This window comes from Blennius ocellaris (genome assembly GCF_963422515.1).
Source record: "Blennius ocellaris genome assembly, chromosome: 11".
NCBI classification, from domain to species: Eukaryota; Metazoa; Chordata; class Actinopteri; order Blenniiformes; family Blenniidae; genus Blennius; species Blennius ocellaris.
This window is the reverse complement of record NC_137660.1, coordinates 21,049,766-21,072,491: the sequence shown is the minus strand read 5'-3', so window position 1 is coordinate 21,072,491 and position 22,726 is coordinate 21,049,766. Positions and strand designations below refer to the sequence as shown.

Sequence of the window (22,726 nt, the reverse complement as noted above, 5' to 3'; positions counted from 1 at the left end):
TTTGATGCTGTGAATCTAGACAAACACAAAATTCTTGTACAAAAACAAAAACAGGTGATAAAATATTTTGCAAGTTTACTTTTTAATTGCAATGTTTTAAACAGTTTCCCCAAATATATGTACAACCCATTGAATGTTTATTACTTAGTCTTCATTTTCTCATTCATACTTGAGCAATATATCGCTTACAATTATAGGTGCATCTCAATATATATAACTAGCATAAAGGTGTAAGATTTCCATATATTTTAGATTTATTACATATGCATTGAAATAGATCTAAAACTTAATTTATTCCCTTAACTTTTCATCTGACAAGTCATGAAAATACAGTATCTGGAAATGTATTCCATGAGATTGGAAGTTTTCAGGTTGTATGATGACGACATAACTTTTGATTGGTATTCAAAAGTTTTGAGATGCACCTGTACTCATTATCTTCAACGTCTGTGCGCAGTTTACATTGATAAAATGCTGGAGCAGCTCAAGAGGACTTCATGCAGAATTACTATTACTTGCCAAGCCTGCCAGAATGTCTGAAATCAGATTATCAAGAGCAACATTATGTATATTAATACTTCGTTCTGATCGGCCTTCACCAACCAGGATGGGACAACCTTGGACAAATTCTGGAAATAACACATAACAATATCAATCATTTAGTACTCCTGTAAACAGTGATGTGAAAATAATTGGCTATATATCAAAGAGTGAGTCCAACATTCTGGCACTGACAGAAATGCAACTGCTAAGATCTACATTTTTTTTTTCCTTTTACTAGAAATTTCATAAAAAGCTGCAATATTAACAATGACCATAAACAACAACTTCAATGCTCATACAAATATGTACGTTACAATGCAATGGACATGAAGCATCCGCATGCTCACTCACACGCACTAATCTGTACATGAATTAATGTGTTCCTCCCCTCAGCAGGTATCTCTTTAACACCATTCAATTTGAAAAGAAGAGCAAAAAAATTAATGGAACAGAAACACTTACTTGCAAAGTACAAAATAAATATACAATTAAAAATGTATACACTAATTCAGTATTTCCGACTGTAGATCATAATTAAGAGCAGATTGATTTGGGAGACTGCTGCACTGAGAAGGCAAGGAAAGCATCAGGGTGTGGGCGGTGATGGTCAACAGCTTCAGTCTTTGCTGCCAGAATCGATCCTCTTCTGCCTCTGCTTCATGATCTCCTGCAGCTCAGAGTCTCCACTGGATTTCTACCAAAGTCAAAACATGGACACTTTGTAGTACGCTTGTTTTTTTTTGTTTTTTTTTCATTTCAATAGGATTGTCTTTCACAAAAAGTAATTTAGAAAGAGCAACCGAAAAGCGCTTGATTCACTCAAAATGTACAAAAGCAGTCGCAACATCGGCAGGGCAGCGTGTTTGTTATACTGCTTTAGACACGTTAACATGAGAAACATTGCTGGGCAAGGGTTCAGTCATGTGGAGAAAACAATTGCTTGTAAATTAAAAACAAATGTTAAGTAACTTCCTTCTATTTAATGCAAAGTAAAGAAACATGACAAATGAAAATGTAATCAATATTTGGTATTGGGAAATCCTTTGAATTTAACAACTTTGCAGCATTTTCTTCACACAAATCTTTGCACAGTACTCCATGACCATTACAATAATTATTGGGTCAACAGTCCTTCATTTGTTTAGCATATGGACATAAATAAACAATGCAGCAATAAGTTAAATCCCTCTTGAACTGATGGATTTACATCCAATCCAAAATAATTCCCTTCCTTTTTTTAAAAATTTGGTTTTATTTACTACATCTATATCAAGAATCTCTATTTGGGTAAACAAACATCACGTCTTGTGGGAGAAATAAAACATCTTCTCGATAAAGATCTGGGTGTGTTAAACTTAGTGTGTTAAACTTATTCAGCATAGCAGTCATTTTAACTCTATGGCTTTGGAATTGAATGAACAAATCCATTCCATGGAACTTCATAGCTGCTTGTAATGAACACGCCAACTTCTTTATTTACTAAACTTGGATCAATGACAGAGCGTGACTCCAAGACAGCCAACACCAGTTTTTTTTTTTTTTTAATACACCAGAGCAAAGGCTGTGGTCCAAACATGCCAGAACATGAACTGAACGCTGAGTTGCAGGTTTTATTTGAATGTAATGAATTAACGGCTCTTCAATTTTCTTCGGAAGAAATTTAACGTGGGAATTTTCCCCGCTTACTTCCTCTAATCTTCTAAGGAAGAGATAAAAAGATAAAACAAACAAAATAAACCTTCTTTTGTTAAAATACACACTTTAGGACTCTATGCAACTTCAATATAATGAAGTAAAAAAAATTCAAAATGAAGCCAATGGCACCATAACAAATGAAATCCAGTGAAATCTATTTACGGTAACAATGGGAAAAGTGCATGTAGCGTGTGATTTTAGAGTTGGGGTGTCTGTGTGTGTGTGTGTGTGTGTGTGTGTGTTCGTGTGACCGACCTCGAGCTGTCCTTTCTGCACGGTGACCTGACAGTAGACACGGCTGCCTTCATCTCCACACACTGCCTTCAGCTCTTCTTTGTTCAAAGAAAACAGCTGAGCTCCAGTCAGGATCCCCAAACATTCAACGGTCCTGCAGAAAATAGAAACAAATCAATCAGCAATGTATCACCAACAAACTTACAGTATTTCACAAGGAGACATGGCCAATAGAATACATTCTGGCTTTGTTAAAAGACTGTGATCCGTGCAAACCCTGTTTATTTCAGAGTGAAATATTGCGAGGGGAAGAACACAGTTGTCATTAATAATGTTATTAATAGCAGAGATACTTTGACGTGTGTGTGGTTCACCACCCTGCCGATGTGTACACTGGCTAATGTTAATAATTACACTTGTTTCATTCCACCTCTGACAAACACAGAAGCCTAAAATGCAACATACATCTAAATAACAGCAGCTGACAAACCTAAATGCAATACATTAATTGCAATCTGTTGTTGTTCCTTCATGATTTTGCTTATTAAGGTTATCTTGGCTTATTATTCAATTAGCCATTTTTTTTATTTTTTTTTACAATGTGATTCATTGATGTTTTGCCAAATTCTTCAACTGAAATCTGTCATGTTACGCAAGTCAACACTTCACTTTACCATCGAAGTCCACACAAAACACCTGAGGCAAACCACACGGACAAGAACAACATAAGAAACAAAATATTGACTGAAATGGCCAGTTAAAATCAACACATGATGAGATCATTCTCCCACGCACAGCTGCATGTGATTGGCGGTACATTTACAGTGTAGAAACGCAAAGAAGACTCTGCCCTGCAACATCAGCCAGACCTTACAAAACAATGTGACAACAAAACCACTGGAGGGCAACAAAGACACTCAGGTGACGTTCAGGTGTGGGATTCTCTGGTGGTTTGATGCCTCCATGGGCATCGCGGGAACTTACGGCTTAGAGAAGCCTTTCGCATTGAGCCATGTGGTCACCTGCTCCGGGGTCGAGTCGTAGACGAGCGGCACCTGGCTGGTGGAGGACCGCTCAACTCTGATCTTCCTGGCAACAGGCTGGCTTTTACTAGCGGTGATCATCATCAACAGCTCATTGTTGACTTCATCCATTACTGCAATACAGACATATGAGATTAAAACAAGACCAGCTATTTATCATTGATACGGTATATATATAGTAGTAGTGTTTCATTTAATAATTTATTTCCTAAATCTGAGTGTTTTCTAGTTGTATTAACTTACTTTTGTCTTTTTGTCTCCCCATGTTGAAGCTGTTTGCCGGGCTGAGCGGTGAGGTTGGTGATGTCTTGTAACACACATACACACACACACACGCACACGCACACGCACACGCACACGCACACGCACACACAGAAACATAGGCAAGCTTTAAGAGAGCAGCAGTCGTGTTATTCCAAAAACTGGTTCGTCTCCCAGCTGGTTGTGGTTGATACATTTTTGTGAGAATGTTTCAGGCTAACAGGAGTGCTTGCCTGCAATCACTGCTGCAGGGCGTTGATGAGCCTGCACGCAGGATCTGTAGGAATGTTGTCTATAATAGTGGCAGATCACATTTTCTCTGGTCTCTACTGTGCATAGTGTAGTACTCATGTAGATTAAATCTCAAGAGTAAATACATATATTTGATATGTTCGTACCACGAATTGCAGTTTATGCAAGTGAGTTATGTCTTCTGAATCCTTCCCTCACTGTGTTACCTGTGTGCTAATTATTATTTGATATTTTTGATGTACATATTTGAACCTTAACAGTGAGAAAGAAACTGATCCTTCTCAAAACCACATACTTTTGATACTGAGAGTGCCGACATTTCCCGGATTCCACAGAATGCATCCTGGCATTGTCTGACTACATGACTGTGAGTCCCAGCTTCAACCAAAGCAGGTGAATTTGGAAATTGCACATAACATAAAGCCCCAAACTGCCATCAAGTTAAATTTTTCATAAGAAAATAGAGATATAAAGAGAAATCGAGAAAACTGTAACATGTTTTACTTGACCTTTTTCCACATTGCATCAATAACTGTCTACATCTGCTTTAAGGAGCTTTTTTTATGATTCTTTTAGAGGCTATGGAGCTAAATGGCCAACATTAAAGATTTCAATTCATAATTTCATGCAATGAATGAATGAATGAATGAATGAATGAAGCCTTATTAATCAAAACAATTTCAGGCGATTGATAATAACAAAAGATCTCTGCTCATTTCAGATCCCTGGAGATAAAAATGTGTCCAGCTCTATATGAAAACTGGTGTGAAATGAGTTTAAATTGTGTCCAAATCTGAAACTAGTAAGAGCCTGAGCCTGCTGTAAAACTAATTAAAATAAAACAAGTCAAAAATCAGCATTACGAGAGAGTGAATTTGCACTTTGCTCTTCTTTCGTCTAGTCTAGACTCTAGAGTATGGCACATGCACAGTGTGCAGCTCACCGGGCTGTAGGCAGCTTCTGGCTCCTCGATCTTCACAACATCCAGGATATTAAAGGGGACATAGCCAGATTGCCCACTGCGATTCCGCAGTTTCCACCATTGTTTGTCATCCTCTATAACCTGAAAGACAAATTTCAGTCACATCAAGACACATCTCACTCCACTGCACTGAAAACTAATACAATTTCACTACCGCTGAACTTGAAACTGTTTATTTGCACATAGACGATATGATTCAATTTCAGGGGTCCGGTCTAATTGTCAAATTATTCAAAACTCCATCGCAGCATAGATAGGATTGTGTTTGTCACAACACATAAATGGGAAAAATAGGACAGCACAACCTCAAGGATTTCGTCCTGCAGCACAGACAGCTCGTTGGCATTTCGGGCAACAAAGTGGTAACGTATTTTGGCATATTTGCGGGTCTGGTGTGTCCCATTGTAAGACCTGTTAAGACAATCAGCATCAAAGTTTAACATGTATTATGAAAGAGACAAAATAGTGCCCGAAGGACTTCATTACGTACCCATTTGACGAGCTTGAGGACTGAGTTCCGTAAAACTAAAATTCAAACATAGATTTTAGGTTACAGTGACACGGCGACGTACAATAACCTATTGACCGCCAAAAGGCCAACCTCTTACATCATCAGCTGGGAGTTGCTTGTAATTTGGACTGGTGGGAGACAGAGGCGGCCCATTTGGTCCCTCAGTTTCCCAAGGGGCCGTCCTGAAGAGCTCCGCTGGTGGCTCCCAGCCGTTACGAAACTTTGGGTAATAAGGAGGTGCGCACTGGTCCTCGGGCCACTCTGCCCTGCAGGAGGAGGAGGAGGCATGAAGAGCCGGTCAAAGAGTGATCCTTCAACTACACCCGTCTGAGGTGGGAGACATCTGTACCTGGGTTTGGTCCATCCCTCTCCGAGCAGCTCGAAGATGGTCATCTCTTTGGGAGACAGGTGTCCCCTCAGGAATTCAACAGCGTCTCTGGACAAGTGAGGCGAGACGACTGAGCGCGTCAGATCTGGACTCCCACAGCTCTGCAGCACCTATGAACACAACCACTGATTAGAGGAGCTACCAAACCAATTTCTCTATTATTATAGACCACAATCAAATGTTTATTTCAAATGCTTCAAACATTTTAGTAATGATACTGTATTAGCTACAAGAGTTATTTTAAAAAAATATGCTTATATAGTTGCTTGGTGTGACTCAGTAAGAGAGAAATCAGTAATTGCTGTGACCACCCTTTGCCCTTAAGGCAACAACGGTTCTTCTCAGCACATTTGCACATAGTCTTTGAAGGAACCTGCACAAAGGCCATTTTAATACATCACCAAGAACTAAGCACATTTCTTTCATTGGTAGATGAACTCTTGATCCCATCCTTCCGTGTTTTCATATAAACCCATGCAGACTTGATTAGATTTAGCTCTGAGCTCTCAGGGGACCACACCATCACTGCCAGGACACCTTATTCTTCACACTGAATGTAATTCATAAACAATAGATGTTTTAAGGCTTGTATTTCACAATGAATAAGTGGCATTGTATGAGACCTGCCTTAAACTTTACATAGAGCTGCCTTTCTATTGTATGCCAAAAAAGCCAATTCACCATCTTTAGTACAGAGAAGCATATTGTATGTGAGCTGGATTGAAATGAGTTATAAATAATCTAAAAGGTGGATTTGAATCATCATACTTATGCAATGACAGAGTTGAGTTGAGTTGAGTTCAATGCACAATTATAGTGTCATGATGAACTGTCACATTTCTTGCTTATCTCCTCAATATCAAGAAAATTGAACAAGCCCACAGATTATTGCGCCATATCAGTGCAGAGCAGAGTCACAGGCCCGTGGTTCTATCCAGCAGTATCGAAGGTGTGGCTGAAAACTGCAGCTTGGAAAACCAACAATATGTAAGTGCGGCTGCACCTGCGTTAAGAATTGAAAGCCACGTCACTCCAGTCTGGTTTGTGTTTAGTAGAGCGGCAGTGGGTGTGGTAGAAAAAAAAAAAAAAAACAACAAGAAGAAGAATACCCGATGGCAAAAGTGCAAGCACTGAACTGCTCTCATTCTGTGAGCTTCAACGGGCTGAGATATTTACACGAGATCTGCCTTCAGGCTGCATTCAGCAAGGAAGTGTGATGAAGAAGTGAGACATGGATTTATATATTATAATCAGTCTTTAATGCACATGAATTAGAAAAAGTCAGATGTTTAGCACTCACCAACTCCAGGGGACCAAAAAGGAAATGAACGAGCTCGGAGGCGCTTGGGTTCTGTATGTGTTTCTTCAGTTTGGCCTGCAGGGGGCGGAGTGACAGATCCAAAGTGATACAGTGACCCAGAGCAGCCTGGGATGGATGAGGGAGGCTTGGTGCTGTGATATCTCACCAAGAGGTTGAAGGCCAGCTTCAGTTTCTGCAGGCTGTCAATGAATTCTGCTTCAGTGGGGGGCTTGGCTCGCAAGGTCAGCATGCCCTCTGTAAACAAGCAGAGCAACAATGACCACACGCAAACTCCAGAGTTACCGGTCACATGGACATATCAGAGTGAGACACTCTCTGGCCGCGGTTCCAAGTCATGGACTTAAATGTTTCAGTATTTTGTTGCACCAACTAAAGCTTATGGATTCAGTGCATCCATTTTCAAGGAGAGCGTTAATAAACAACTTCACCTCGGTCAGAGAGTTGGAAAGAATTTGCTTCAGCAGCATTTCTCAACACAAGATTAAAAAGGTCCCAATATTCTCATGACCTCAAAATGTTGAGATCCATTGTGTTTTCTGAAGCATGTCCATCGTAAATACTGGATCAACAAATGACAGCACAAGGGACCATGACCTCGAAGTTGAGAAACCGATTCTCTTGGAGGAGAATCCATTAATAATAGCACATCTGTCTGTTTATGCAGTCAGACAACACATTTACTTAATCAAGTGAGTATAGTTTGCAATAATATGATTGTTATACTTATGGTTTTTTACTAAAGCATATTGAAATATTGTCCAATAATTTTAGTTCGAAGAATGTGTGTGAGATGGTGTGCTTTATTGTGATTTCTTCTCCAAAAGAAAAAAAGGAAAAAAAAGCCCCCTGGTGAAGCCCCAGGGGAGGCCTGCCACACGCTTTGACAACCTTTGTGCTATTTTTAATGTTATTATCAACTGATGTGTCGTAAAGTGACCACACATGTGTCTCTCATCAAACACAAAGATGTTTTTTTTCCTTGCATCACATCTCACTGCAGGAAATGAGCTGTGTGGACAGAAAAAAAAACACTGCAGCAAGAGAGACCAGCAACTGCTGAGCGGTAAAACATCACTCAGCAACATTTAAAGTCATATTATATTTTCATATAACCTTTTACAATTGTTGTGACTCCTTCAGTCTGTTTCTGTGCTGAAATAAGATCAACTTCGCTTTGTTTAGCAGATACAAACATCAAATTATATCAATATATTTCAAGAGTCCTTATACAATGAATCAGACCAGCACACTGAAGGGGTTGATGAGTAATAATTTACTCAATTGTGTAATAGATATAGTATCATTTAACAATAGACTGCAGTGACCACAACTCCCACACATAGATCACTGGATGAGACTCCCTGGTGGAAGAATACAAAGAGACACAAATACGACCATTGTGAGCAATATGAAGATATTGTCACTGCACTCGTGCCACCGCAAACAGAAGAAAGGGGGACAGACCTGCTGGTCCTTTCCTCTTATTCTTCTTACTCTTGTTGCGGTTGTTGAGTTGAGAAAAAGCCTCTGCTGCTTTTTGTAGCCGTGCAACAAAGATCTCGATGTCGTCCAGAGCACAGTTGAGGATTTGCTGAGGGAGACAGATTCTCGGGTTTAGCATGAGGTATGTACAGAGTTGTAATATGTGGCAGGTGCTGTGTAGTGCGACGACAGGTGTCACTGTGGAGAAACAAACTGACCACATCCTTCTCGATTCGCTGGGCCAGTTTTTCATGCGACTCTCTGTCATGTGGCCCAGAGGATCGTCTTTCTACACACAAAAAACACACAGAATAATGTACTACACAAAGAAAAGCTTAACTGGTGGAACAAAATATTCTGATAATAAATACTAAGCTCTGCATCTGTGTGTTCTCACCCCGTGTGTTCGGAGCTGCCACCCGACCCCTCGCAGCAGGTTGGGGGGGTTTGGACACCGATGGCGGGAGGATAGTCTCTCTGTGATGCTTCATTTTCTCCTGGTTCACCCTGGAGAAAGAGAAGGAACAAAGAGTTCAGCCTGAAGCTAAAAATGTCTATAAAACTGAAACAAGAAATGTTTGTGGCATGGTTCTTCCACAGTAGTGAGGACCAAAACCTGATTCTACACTACTGAGGTTTTAAGATGAGACTGCGGTTAGGGTAGTGTTAAAGTTGAAGTGTGGTAACTTGTAGTTACAGCCGAGTTGAGCAAAAGTCTGCCAGAAATGAACGCAAGTCAATCTAATGGACCCGTAAGGCTTAGAAATACATGTGCGTATAGGTCAATGTAATAAGGCATCGAAACAGGACGGTGTGTATGTGTACGTGTCAGCACATGATCTCACTTCAAAGTTTGGAGCCTCATTTTCTTTCCATGTTTGTTGTCTCCAATGGCACTATCTATGTCTGCATGAACCATCTCAGCCTGGACAGATAGAGAAGAGACACACAGAGTCAAATTCTTGTTGAAGTGCATGTTAATAAGATTCATTTGCTGTTGAGGTTTAAGTTAGTTACCACATTTCACCAATCAAGCAAGCAAAACATGATTTATAGGACCTATCACATTCCCCAACTGGCTTATAGATGTCAAGCTCCATATATGTAAAAGTTGTCATGCAGGTTTGTACAATTCAAAGAGTGTCACATGTGGCTATATGTGGTTCAGTCCATCTTACAGTGTTTTGTTTTGTTTTTGTTTAAGATCGACGGGAACATTTCTGTGTGATCCTTACTTCTCTGACAATACCAAGGTCACATTTTAACAATGGTGATCCTGCTTATTGTTTTTTTTTATCTCTCTGATCTCTTGTTGTCTGTTTATTTTTGAGGATCTCTGTTACAAAGCTGTGGCATCTTCACAAAAGTGACGGGAAAAAAAATAAAGCTTTTGCTGCGGCTACACCCTCCCTCGAGGCAAGAGACATCAGCTGTGTGACCTGCATTGACAACAGGCCTTAAATGTGACTGACTTCTCGGTTTTAATATTTTTACCTATATTAAAAAAATTTTTTTTTTTAAACAAATCCTAAACTGGTCAGGGACACAGTATAGCCAATAGGTGGCGAAATCCAATACATTGAGAGTTAAACTCTTTCAGGAACACTGAGGCAGATATCTATGTGTGAGATAGATATATCACACAGATATATTTCACAGAAAATGAGAAAGACTATACAGACAAGTGGAGCACAAACAGCACTGAAACTTGAGCGAGGGCTCAAGGATTGTGCGACAAATGACAGAAAACACCAAATCGAACACACACACACATGCACACGATAAAGCATACAGACTGAATCTGCAAGTCCGAGACACACCTCCACTTCGTCGCAGTGGAAGAAGTGTATGTCAGGCTTGTGTTGCTCCTTGTCTTGACACACGAGCAGCAGCACGGACGGGTAACGCGTCTTATTGAGCACGGCTTGACACATGTGGATGGTGGGGAGAGGGAAATTCTCCAACTCTTCCTGAAGAAGAAGAACAAAAGAGGTTTTAAAGCGAGACACCACCAGAGCAGGTAAAATAACCTGTTCACGCTCTTTCCCCTTTATTCCATGTGGGGGTCACGGTGGCAGTATGAAGAGCAAAGAAAACCCAGAAATCCTTGGACCACACAACTTCCTTCGGTTCTTCTATCGTGAGAGATCTCAAGCTGCTTTTCTTAATAAAGGTTATTAAGACATAACTGTCACTGGCTGCACTTGCGTGCATTGCGTTATGCTTCTGTCCATGCACGTTAGCACTTGTCTCACTTGAAACTAGAAGCTGAACTACTTCTCACCGATTAAAAATAACTTGGACCGTATCTCATTAGCGATTAAACACAGGATGCCTGGCTTTTACTTCCCACCATAAACCCACACCAGGCATTTCCAAAACCTTTTGAGTGAGATCCCAATCATCTGATTGGCCCCTTTAAAATGACCCATGTGACGGATGATTCCACTCAATTGGACAAACCATAACTGCACATTTGAATACTGCATATTTGTGTTTTGTAATGTGTACACATGACGTGGAGACGTGTGACATACCTGCGTGTCACAATCAAGCAGCTTGACCGACTTGTCTGTGACCTGCAGGAGCATCTCCTGGGTCCAGATTTTATCTTTTGAATCCAGAAGAGCCAGTTTTTTGATTGCGTCGTCCACGGTGGTAATGGATTCCGTCTTGTCCATGATGAACGTTGACAAATGCTGAGGGGAATACAGTTACATGGGCTGGAGTTAAAAACAAGTGTGCCGTGTGGAGAGATGCAATACTATGCTTCAGACTCAGAACCAGTTAATCTTGATTAAAAAAAAAAGAAAAAAGAAGTTGTTTATCTCTTCAAGGAGCGTGAGACATTGTTCAGTTCACAAAAACAATTCTGGCAAATCCACCTTGTTTGTTGAATAGCACATTTTTTACTTATTTGTTTTTATCTCTCGCTGAAAAAGGATGCCTAAAAACACAGTGTAGCTTCTTTTTTTTTTTTACATTTGTTTTTTGTAATATAATGCAAACGAATGAGCAAGCCAAGTGAGTCTGAAGGGTCTCTGACTATGTTAATCTGGACTGACTCTACGTTCATATACAGTATGGATCATATTAGCTAATAGTGCATCCATCTTCAACGTCACTTTATCTTGTTCAGGATTGTGTTGTGAGACGTTGGAGCCAATGCCAACTTTCTGAGGGTAAAGGCAGGGCACAATCTGCAAAGGGTACCTACAGGCAAAGTGTGCTCACAAATCTATCTCAAAAGACATTCAAACTATTATCATAAAGATTGATTCTTAAAATATTAGGCCATACAGTTACAGGCATAGTGTTTAATAGAAGAAAACATAATTTCACCGTAAATGCAATCAACTGACATTGTATTATCTGCATTAGTTCTGGTTAATTTTATCTGTAATTAGCTCTGTGATAATGAAAGCACACTTGGCAAAATCCAACCTACACACATGAGTTGTATTCTGCATAATCTTTGACCCGAATCACACCTTCTTCCTTCGTCTAGAATTGTCCCTCTACCGCTGTAATCAAAGGTCTGATTGTTTTATTACAACAGAGTTATTGTAAATCAAATGCAATCAAATTGAGCACCAGCTTGCACGTCCTTACAAAACAACATTACACAATGACATTTATTATGACTTTATATAACTTCCTTCATGGAAAGCTCTTCAAAAACTAGAACCATGTAACATTTATTGTCAACCTTATGATCCATTTTAGTTTTTTTATATTACTCATATTTCCTGATTTTTTTATCTTCTTTGATAGTTTACATCGCAATACGCACAAATGACCTCTTGATTCACCAAATAATAAATAAATAAAAATATATTTCAGGATTTCCTTCTTTAACTAACGTACATATACTATTTATATAATTTTCAGAGAACTTATTTTCTCTGGCACAATATATGGAAAAAAGCAATAGTTACAGCTGAAATGTATTAAAATTCGACAAAAACAGCAACAATACCACACCAACAGCAAAAAAGTATTTTACTGGTCACCCTACTCACTAAAAGCTACTCGTACAACAAAGTAATAATTATTAAAATTTCTTCAACCACATAATAGGTAAATATAATAGTGTAAAAGGCCTTATTACACTAATCTATGAATATACCAGCTTCTGCCATAAACAACAGCCACCAATTTTCAAAGCGTTTCGTGTCTGTGACTGATCCGACACTTTTTAAAAGTCCTAACATCTAAATAGAAGAAACTGAAGTGATTTTACCTCAACATGATACTGCGAAGTCTCGTGCATGATGTAGTTGGAGTTAGAATATTTTTTCCGTTGCTCTGTTGATGACAAGAGAAAAGTATTAGAAATAAAACAAGAAAATCCAGAGTCCAGTTTAAGATTCGGACGGTAAATCCTTCTTCTATATAAACATCAGCGCCGACACTGACCTGAAGACCACATGTCGCACGTCTAAGCAGAGGAAACAGATGTAAGCAAACACTAATGTGTGAGCTGAACAGACCAGCCGGACAATAAGGAAGTAACAAAAACTGGACACGTAATGGGTGTATTTTTTTTTCCTTCAAGGGACAACTCACAATCTCACAGAATTACATCTCACTGATAGCACATTTACAAGCCAGATTGCTTGAGAACCACAAAAGTATTCATTCATGTACATTTAAAGACAAAGCAAAAAACATTTAAAAGGGGATATTCAAAAGTGGTATACTTTTCAAATGAAGTCTTTGTGCCATGTTCTATCCAGAACAATCCACCAGAAGAGAAATATGCAGTAAAATGGAAACATATTTTGTTTAAAGAGGCTAAAAAATAAAATATTATACATTTGGTTTTTTGTTTTTATCATTATACATCAAGACATGTTGGCCATGTTAAAGTTCATTCAATATAAAGCACCAGTTCAAGGCACCGATTTTTACTGCAGGGTCAAAGATCATTGATAGCAGTGTGCTGGCTTCCTCATGTGTGACATTTCACCAACTCGGTGGTTGGTAATCGTGATCAGGTTGAAGTACAGTGTGGTAAATTTCCCTTGTTAATATATATTCATTTCCTTAATAGGCCAACAATCTTTTTTTTTTTAAAATAAATACACATATTCATATCAACAGTAATTGTTACAGGTTATAAACAAAGCCTGCAGATAAATAGAGTTGCTCTAAACTGAGGGTTTTTTCATTTCAACTTATGACACTTCATTTTAAGTTTCATTTCCCACAAGTTAAAACCAACTGAAGGGTTAATATTTCACTGCGATAGCCACCAATTACACTTTCCCTACACTTCCAACGGTAAGTGCATGGTAATTACAGAACATATTACGTAATATATATAGAAATGGTTAAGAAAAAACAAGCCATGGCATTTCTGCTTCATACTTCTCCAAATAAGAAAAGCTTTGTTTTGGCCCTTTGCTTTAGACAAGTGTCTTTTAGATTCCAACAATGCACTGAATTGATACATTGAATTTGAAAGCACAAGAAAGTGACCCGACTGTTGATAATAAACCGTTTGGACACAATAGCTGATGCCACTTTCAAACAAGAGATCGAATGTATCCAGTCATAGTAATTGTAAATTCTTTGTAAATAACTTGTGATGTGTAAGATGTGGCAAAACTATTGTAAAACAAACTAAGATGCCATTGTAATATCTCTATTTATCTTTAAAGGCCTCCTAAAAGGTAAAAACTATGACTTCCAAGTATTAGTTCAGTGAGTGACCTGTAAAAACAATGTGACACAGTTGAAACTTGCTTACTTATGTTTACTTATATCTATTGGCTTGAACATTGCAGAACATTAACAGAGTGGTAGGGACAGTGCAATTACCTATATAACTTCAAACACGTTAACAGATGAGTTTAAGATTTGAAAGAAATAAATGAAGATACATTTGAAAATTTGCTATGATTGTTCAAAACCGCTGCAATATTTTAAAACATATATTTTGGATCAATCAGTCCCAGATGCAGTGACCCTTTTTAAAACCTCAGGATATATTAGTCACCCACCTGCAAACACTGGAGCGCACAATGAACCGGTACATGGTACAGCATGTGTCATTGGCTGCGGTCAATGTTTTTTTCAACTGGCCATTGCTATACAAGTTTGGCAGAGCACTCATTGACCTATTTACCAGGTGAATAATCAGCAGGTAACAATCACGGTTAAATGAGAGCATGTTCACATCAACTCCACAGCCAGATATCAAGTCTCTTTCCACACCCCACCCAATAAAGTCAACACTCTCAGACTACGCAGGTTTTCTTTTCAATCAGGCACATTTTGCTTTATATGCTTTGTCATGAATGCACCGCACAAGCAGTATATTATTCAACAAAATATGTGTCAATACTCTGAAGGACTCACCAAAACTAGTCATTCTCTCTCACAAAAACTAGTTATTCTCTTATTTGAGGGAGTCTTCATACCTCTTGTATGTTATCAGCACTGAAGAAAAGGAAAACACCCAATGATTTTCTATCTACCTATCCATCAACCGCCAATGCCGAAATGACAGAAGCAATTGTCGTTACAGTTCTTTGCCATTTCCTCTCTGCTGATCCCTTTCTGCTTGGCGCAGCGGAGGTGAAACACAAGCGTCAGGTGGCATTCTGAAAGCGGAGCTGGCACCATGTCTTATTAATGACTGACATTTATGCCAATCAATTCACAGTGCTGCAACAGCTTGCAATAAGAGCCACTTAGCAGGCATATGGGCAGGTCCTCAGAGCCACCCAGAGTCAATGGCCAGTGACAAACACATCTCCCTGGCAGAATATCAAGCCCGTACACGACCCAAATCAATCAGAAAACGATCACGACGTAGCGTTTAAGAAATTAGAAGTTTGTTATTGAGCCCTTCTCCTCACAGAATAATGTGCTATTGCTGGCGACAATGCAGTAAAACTGAGTTAATTTTGCTATTTTACTGTAACTACCATAACCAAAAGACTAATACTAGAATCAAAAGACAATCCTAAATCAATTTTTCTGGCCCAGGTTCATGGCCTGTTTTTTGTTTGTAACTGTTAAGACACCCTTGACAGAGAGAGACTGCCGAGTCCATAAAGATTGAATCATGTGCTGCAAGTAAACGTCACAAACAAAACAGATCTATCAGCCTGCGTTACTGCAAAAAAAATAATCAATTAACTACTTCCTCCAGCGCAGAAATGTTTTAACAGGAGGCTTCAATAAACAGGTGGGGGAGGATGAATGTGGTATGAGCAGCTGGTAACAGATTAGGTGGGAGGACCTGAACATGATTTGCATCAGCTCTCTAACGCACTGCAATGTGTAAACAATGCACAAGGAAGGGTTTGTTTTGTTTTTTTGCCATCTTTAATCTAGTAAATATGTGAAACAGTCCAATCCGAATTGCTGCCACTGTGGTGGGTGGTGCACAATGTTGTCCACTCTCACTGCAGGGTTGCGATGAGAAGGAAGTGATGACCATCTGCCACACAAGATGAGATAAGCCACTAAAAAACAGTCTAATCCACAGACTCATAACCGGTACTGTGGGATACTTCAAAAAGATCCCAACGCCGCTTGCATCCTGTGGATATTTGGGTGAGTTCCAGCTTTGGAATCATCACGGACAACAAGGTGCACAGCAAGATGGGTGGGGAACATCTTGCATCGCCGCATTACCATCATATGTCATCCGAAGCACTGCTATATTTGGAACAGTGTCGCTGTGTGGGAATGCAGGTTATACATTGATGCACGTTGCAATCTGGGGGTATAGAATGTGGCACTATTTTTTTCCCCTCTGTGTGAGCAGAGAGGAAGGAGGTTCTGGCAGCGACCAGTGAGGTAACGTCTGGCGATGACGGGAGGACTGGAAGGTAGAGAGTGGCAGCTTTTACAGCTCCGCATTTCAATGTGTCTTTTATTCCCCTGCAAGACATGGGCCTACCCACCCTGTTCCAACCACACATTAAAAACAGGCACACCCTGCACTGTAACATAGTACATTTCAGTCACATTTACACACCCTAACACAAGTATGCAACAGCTCAAACAAAGTATCAACACAATGCAATTACTGTTTCTATATACAAGTTTCACCATCGAACAATTAGAGATGCAGTCTTACAATGAATCTCTATATATATATATTTTTTTTTTTAAAAGCCACTGCAAACACACGAATGTGCACTTCAATTTGAGTTCTGCACAAAATACTGAAAGTCAGACATAAAACAAATCTGCAAACATGAGAACATGACTCAGCGCAAACACAAAGAAAAGCCTGACAGCTAATCCCAGCATGCCAAGCAGGTCTGGGGCCGAGCTGGAAACTCAAGTTCCCTTCAGGAGCCGGGGCTCCCTACCATGACCCTCAATGTTTGACAGAGGTATCAACAGGCTGAGCGTGACGGGGGCCCTCAGCAAGACCTTGGCTCCCTCTTATCAGTGTGTGTGTGTGTGTACCTGTGTTAATATACCACTGAGTTTTAAGAATCACCTCATATGCATTGTAAATTAAATATTGCTGAAATTTGTGTCAGAATCTGATTAAGTTAACACTGCCTGAATAAAGGTAGGACATGGAAAGACAAGGTAGACAATTTTCCTTCATATGCATTTTAGTCTGAGGCGTTTAGAGGTTGAAAATTCCCAAAGTCCCAAATATAAAGGTGTACTAAATCAAGCATGTTCAGTTAAGAGCAAGTAGTGTAGTAGTTGAATGCTGCTTTCAACCTCAGATTCACAAATATTTGTAACCCGAGTGAGTATTTATAGCAGAAAAGAATATATAGAATTAACCTAAAGTAAACCTATGAACCCTTTTGCACTGTGAAATAAACCGTGTCACCATGTGCAACAGAGTGGTGGCTCTTTTATGGCTTTTAGATAGTTTATGGACAGTAGTGGAGGTTTTGCCCTACACATGCAACATTTCCTACATAGAATTATACTAAAGTTTGATCTTTGCAGTAAATCTTCAGACAAAAAGATCAATGTAAAGTGCAGGCATGTAAATTATATGTCACACCCACTGACTTGAACGCAAGCCAAAAATCCAATTCTCTTTTAAATTCTCTTCATATCTCCGCACATGTCTGTGAAGTTACTCACCGTAGAGGGCCTTGGCGCTGATCTTGCTGTCCGACCTGGCCAACCCACTGCAATGACAAAAAGAGGGGAGGGGGTGATGCTGCATACCCTTCATCTTGACCCCTCAGTGTCAGTGTCAGTGTCACAAACCCTCGGACACTACCACGTCTCGTGAACTCGGAAACAATAAGACGACAGGAGAGATATAGAGGAGGGAGCGCGCTGGTCAGCACTGGATGAGATTAGCCTGAGATTGTCAGCATATGTACCGGGAGGGAGAGAGAGGGAGAGTGGAAAAGGGAATGAGGGAGACAGGAGGAGGGGAGAGGTGGGGGGGAGGCACTGGAGCCAGGAACCCAGGAAAAGCAAACAAAAATTCTCAACAGAGCCTTCTCTGTGCCCAAAGTCCCTGACCCACTCTACCGTCGACATACTGGGTTAGTGATTCTCTCGCTCCTGTGGAAGAGGGACTTAAAATAATGCGATAAGCCAGCTGAGAGTAAATATCTCAGTGGAAGCAGCAGGACTGTGTGACACTCACTTGGCTTGCCTCGATGGAGGTCCCGGCGCACTCATGATTTAAGACATCCACCTGATGCGGAAACAGAGAGAAACAATGGCTCATGAGGAATAACTACATTTTTCATCCATTTCTGCATAGTGTAGTTCAGCTGTTTGTGGCCAGAAGTAATATTTTGTAGTTTATGAACACAGGTTTTTGTCGTCGTTTTTGTAGAAAACTGCAAATGTGGCTAAACTAAAGCTTCAACTATGAAGCAGCTTGTTCCTCCACTGGAACGTGGCAGGTGTTGGGCCTGTGCTTGCTGGGCGTCAGGGGACAGCTCTAGAACAATGACAGACAGCAGGCTGATACGTGCTGTGTAACTAAATCCACTCTGCCGACAAACATACCTGCAATCAATTAATGTCGCTGGGTTTTTACACCCATGTTGTACTATTTGATAATTCGTGTGGACTCAAAGGAAACGATGCAGAATGTAACTAAGACTGGCGCACGGGGAGCATAAAATAACACAACAGGCTCTTTCAGTTTTCCATTAAGTCAACAGACTTTGACTCGTCCACCAAGGCATGAATTGACACTTATGTAATAGACTGTATACCATATCTCGAGCAAACACGGCGCTACGCAATGGTTATATGCAATGAGTGACTACAAAATGCCACAGCTGAATGAGCTGTTTGGTTGCTCCCATCAGCTGCTGTTAACAGGTCCTACGTTTTGACTAAATACTGACTGTTTGAGCAACCATATACGACTTTTAGACCCCAAGGAGCCATGTATCGCTTTAGACAACCGGTTTCTTCTGTATTATTAATCGGCAACGAGGGGTTAGGATCCTGTGTCACTGGCAAGCATTTTAGGTTTTCAACAACAACTGAACAAATGGCAGGAAACTGACCTCGGGTCACCTGGTGGGAGTTACTATTCCCACGACATTACAGTGTCATTCAAATTGTTATGATGCAGCCCATTTTGACAACACTGTCTTCCTTACTGTCTTTGGATTCATCCTTTTTTTTTTTTTTTTCTTGACAAAGAGCACTTCACTACATACCAGAGAGGTAAATACTGCGGATGACACATGCTAATCTCACAGCTGATCATAAACATGATAACCCCAAAGAGATAATCTCTGATCTTCTGAAGCAAGCAGAGGTCACATCTTTCATAACCTGAGCCCCAGTTTATTGCTGTCACTTTATTATATTTTATTCAGATAATGCCGTCTTCTTTCCAAGGAAAAATGCATCTCCAAAACAAAATGCCACATGGTTTAAAAATCATGGCAGAGTAAAACTAGCTATATAGATAGGAAGGACGGACTTCAAAAGACTTCCGATTTCTGTCTTCATCTATCTGGTCGTCTTTTTTTGGAGCCATTGTTGTTGGCTCTGGCCTGCTGCCAGGTTTCAAGAGGGAGGCGAAGAAGAGGCTTGGTGTCATGTGTTGTCAATGTCATGGCAAGAGGCTGTCTGCACACTTCCACTGAGCTGCTCCTTATTCACGGGTTATCAACCGCCATAAGAAGTATAATACCACACAATAAGATATAGTGTGTTGGGTTCATTAGTTTGCTTACTCATAGAAGAGGTTAAATATGCAATTTTTACTTTTTACAAGTAGAAGCAACTTCACATTCATAATTAAGAATTATTTTGACACATTTAACATATTTTTTTTATTTCTAGTGACAAAAGAAATCTTCTGAGACAGGACATGAGTTGAGGGACAGGGATAGTGATGAGGCAGCGATTTCATATATGAAAAGAAGAACTTAATAAACACTTAATTCCTGCAGGAAACCTCACAATCCTCCACCAAATTTCAGATTAACCACTAATCTTTTATCCGTCTTCTACATTGCTTTATCAAAATAAGAGTGATTGGTGATTCACCCTGGACAGGTCATCAATCCATCACCTTCAGACGCATGTTTTTAGCCTATGGAAGGAAACCAGAGTAAAGGTAAGTGCACTCAGTATTCATACTTTCACAGAAAATGCATAGCATGTATGCTGAAATTGCAAAGCATGTATGCTGTGGAAACTGACCCAGTTAAACAGCATTTTCCTTCAGTGAAGGTTGTGAAAAATCAAGATATATTCAGTGCACTCACTTTACAAACAACAATATAAACAATCAAATAAAGGTGTAGTACATTAATAAAACTCAATTAACCATAAAAACCAACATGTACTTACAATTATTTTTATAAAAAGAACGAAAGTAGGCCTTTTTGTTTTGCTACAATATAGTTTTGTCAGTGGAACATATTCATTGTCGTGCTGAAGATTAAAAATTCCATCCATTTGCTATACTGCTTTATCGAGGTCAGCGTCACAGAGTGTTGGAGTCAATTCCTTATGACTATGTAAAAAGGTAGGGTAAACCCTAAATAGGTTACCAGTCCACCATGGGGCAGACACACATACGCACATGCACTTAGTACAAACACACATACATAAATGTAATACACACAAAGACCCAGGTAACACACATATCTTTGGACTATGGGAGGAAACTGGAGTAAATGGAGAAAACACATGCGCAGGGGAAACATGAAAACGTGTAGAGAATTAAGGGATATTCTTGCGTTGGGGTGGGAGAGTACTATCTGAAGATTAGGATGCAGAAATTAGCTGCTTCTTCTGTATGACATTATGTATGCTCGCTACACAACCTGAAGTTGCATGAAAAACAAATGACAAAACCCGTCATGTTCTGATGCAAACTATTTCGAAATTGAACGAATATCAGGCCATTTGACTGAATTTCATTATGTCATTATAAAATTAAAAAAAACACCATGTTAAAAAAAAAAAATCAACATGCATTTCACAACCAGCATCTCAACAGCATTCATTCGACCCTTTCCAGTCTTAAAACACATACCGGTACTCAAAAATCCAACCCCATGCTGTAGCTAAGTGCTAAAGGCAGTGATTCAATCATTGTTTACATGTGAAGAATGTCCAGAGATCCTGAGCCATTTAATTTGTAAAGGCACCACATTCCTCTGACCACAAAAATATAAATTAAGATACACATTTTTCTGCTTGTCTGCAGAGAGTAAAACATAAAAATTGTGTTTGCAAATCACTACAGACTTAATGCATAATACCCTCTCATTGGATATGATCGATAATTGCTCATTTTTTCCCCTTAGTTAATGTTGTGTAACTAAGTTTTCAAATACAAGACCACAACTTTATACATGTCTACCTCTTCTGGTGACACTGAAGAAAGGGGGCACAAAAACAAGGTTTTATATTAGCTTTCCACAGGACTGGGCATGAGGTTTTTATTTAATCATCTGAATTCATTTAAATGATTGAGATGTTGCATCTCACATTAAAAAAGAAAAATCACAAAGGCAAGCAAACATGTATCAACAGCCAGCTGAGTCCAGGCAACTTTAATATCATCATCTTACAAATCCATTCTCTAAACAAAGCATTCCTGTTGTCAGGAGCACATATAATGGGGGGGGAAATAAATTCCACTCTTTAATGTGCAGATAGAAAAGGATAGCTCTCAGCTGGGCTCATAGTGATGTTTGCTTGTTGCATTTAGAAACTGATGATAAGCAGCATGTTTCCCGGTGCTTTGTTCATGCTTTCTCATATATAAAATGAACCCGTCATTTAATTCACATTGCTATCAGCCCACAGCCCTTTGTGCAAACACAGTCTCTAAACAAACAATGGGTTATTTCAGTCTGTCAAGCCTCATAGAAGACATGTGTATAAATCATACAACCAGACACCACTGAATTATTTACCCTGAATAACTGTCGCTTGCTTTCACCTGGACCAAGTAAGGCCAAACTCGTTGCCTGCGTTCACAGATCTTGCAGACAGCCTTCCAAACCACAGCCAACTTTGTCATGCATACTTGTGTGCACACCCAACAACATCGTTAATGACATAGTATTGTACTGATTCACGCAAAGGTCTCTAAAGAATACATGAAAAGCATTTAAAAACTAAATTTTTTAAAAAATGTTTTAATCTCTCAATTTGAAATTGTGAGCTTAACATGGTTAAAATGTGAAGAGAACAGAAAACATTTGGATTATTCAGAGGAAGAATATAATGTATAGATCTGGACCATTTGTCGATTAAAAAAAAAATATCGAAGACATACGATCTCATGAAGACAACATGAGACTTAAGGAATAACAGACGAGTCTAATAAAAACGGATTATTTTCCCACCACAGTTACTTACTATGCAACGTGTTGATCTGATGCTGAAGTTGACAAACGTGGGTTAAGACGGCGCCTGAAATATCAACATGCCATCGCAAACTGCAGCCAGATATCACCGGTAACTCCGCAGGAAAAGGCTTCTCTCTCACTCTCTCTAAATGTACTTTATTTGAGTCGTTTATGTAAAGTAGACTGAGTATAAATGAAGCACG

The 22,726-nt window shown here is 39.5% G+C and overlaps 1 protein-coding gene across 3 annotated transcripts; it reads right to left on the bottom strand.

Annotated features, from left to right (window-relative positions):
* Nucleotides 1–104: 104 nt before the first annotated feature.
* eps8l2 (EPS8 signaling adaptor L2) lies at nt 105–22,726 on the bottom strand. 3 transcript variants are annotated; one of them, XM_080504454.1, is made up of 21 exons: nt 22,534–22,726; nt 18,320–18,370; nt 17,800–17,846; nt 12,956–13,020; nt 11,250–11,411; nt 10,533–10,682; nt 9,558–9,637; nt 9,110–9,219; nt 8,931–9,001; nt 8,695–8,821; nt 7,376–7,464; nt 7,210–7,284; nt 5,871–6,019; nt 5,619–5,787; nt 5,501–5,535; nt 5,316–5,421; nt 4,972–5,091; nt 3,759–3,822; nt 3,457–3,628; nt 2,494–2,626; nt 105–1,237 (listed from the first exon to the last, which is right to left on the bottom strand). In XM_080504454.1, the coding sequence occupies exons 2-21, from the start codon at nt 18,352–18,354 to the stop codon at nt 1,160–1,162; spliced, it is 2,037 nt and encodes a 678-aa protein (XP_080360580.1). In that variant the 5' UTR covers nt 18,355–18,370; nt 22,534–22,726; the 3' UTR covers nt 105–1,159. The 3 variants fall into 3 exon arrangements, with proteins under 3 accessions (XP_080360580.1, XP_080360581.1, XP_080360579.1); XM_080504455.1 differs by lacking the exons at nt 18,320–18,370; nt 22,534–22,726 and having other exon boundaries at nt 8,725–8,821; nt 17,800–17,988; XM_080504453.1 differs by lacking the exons at nt 18,320–18,370; nt 22,534–22,726 and having other exon boundaries at nt 17,800–17,987.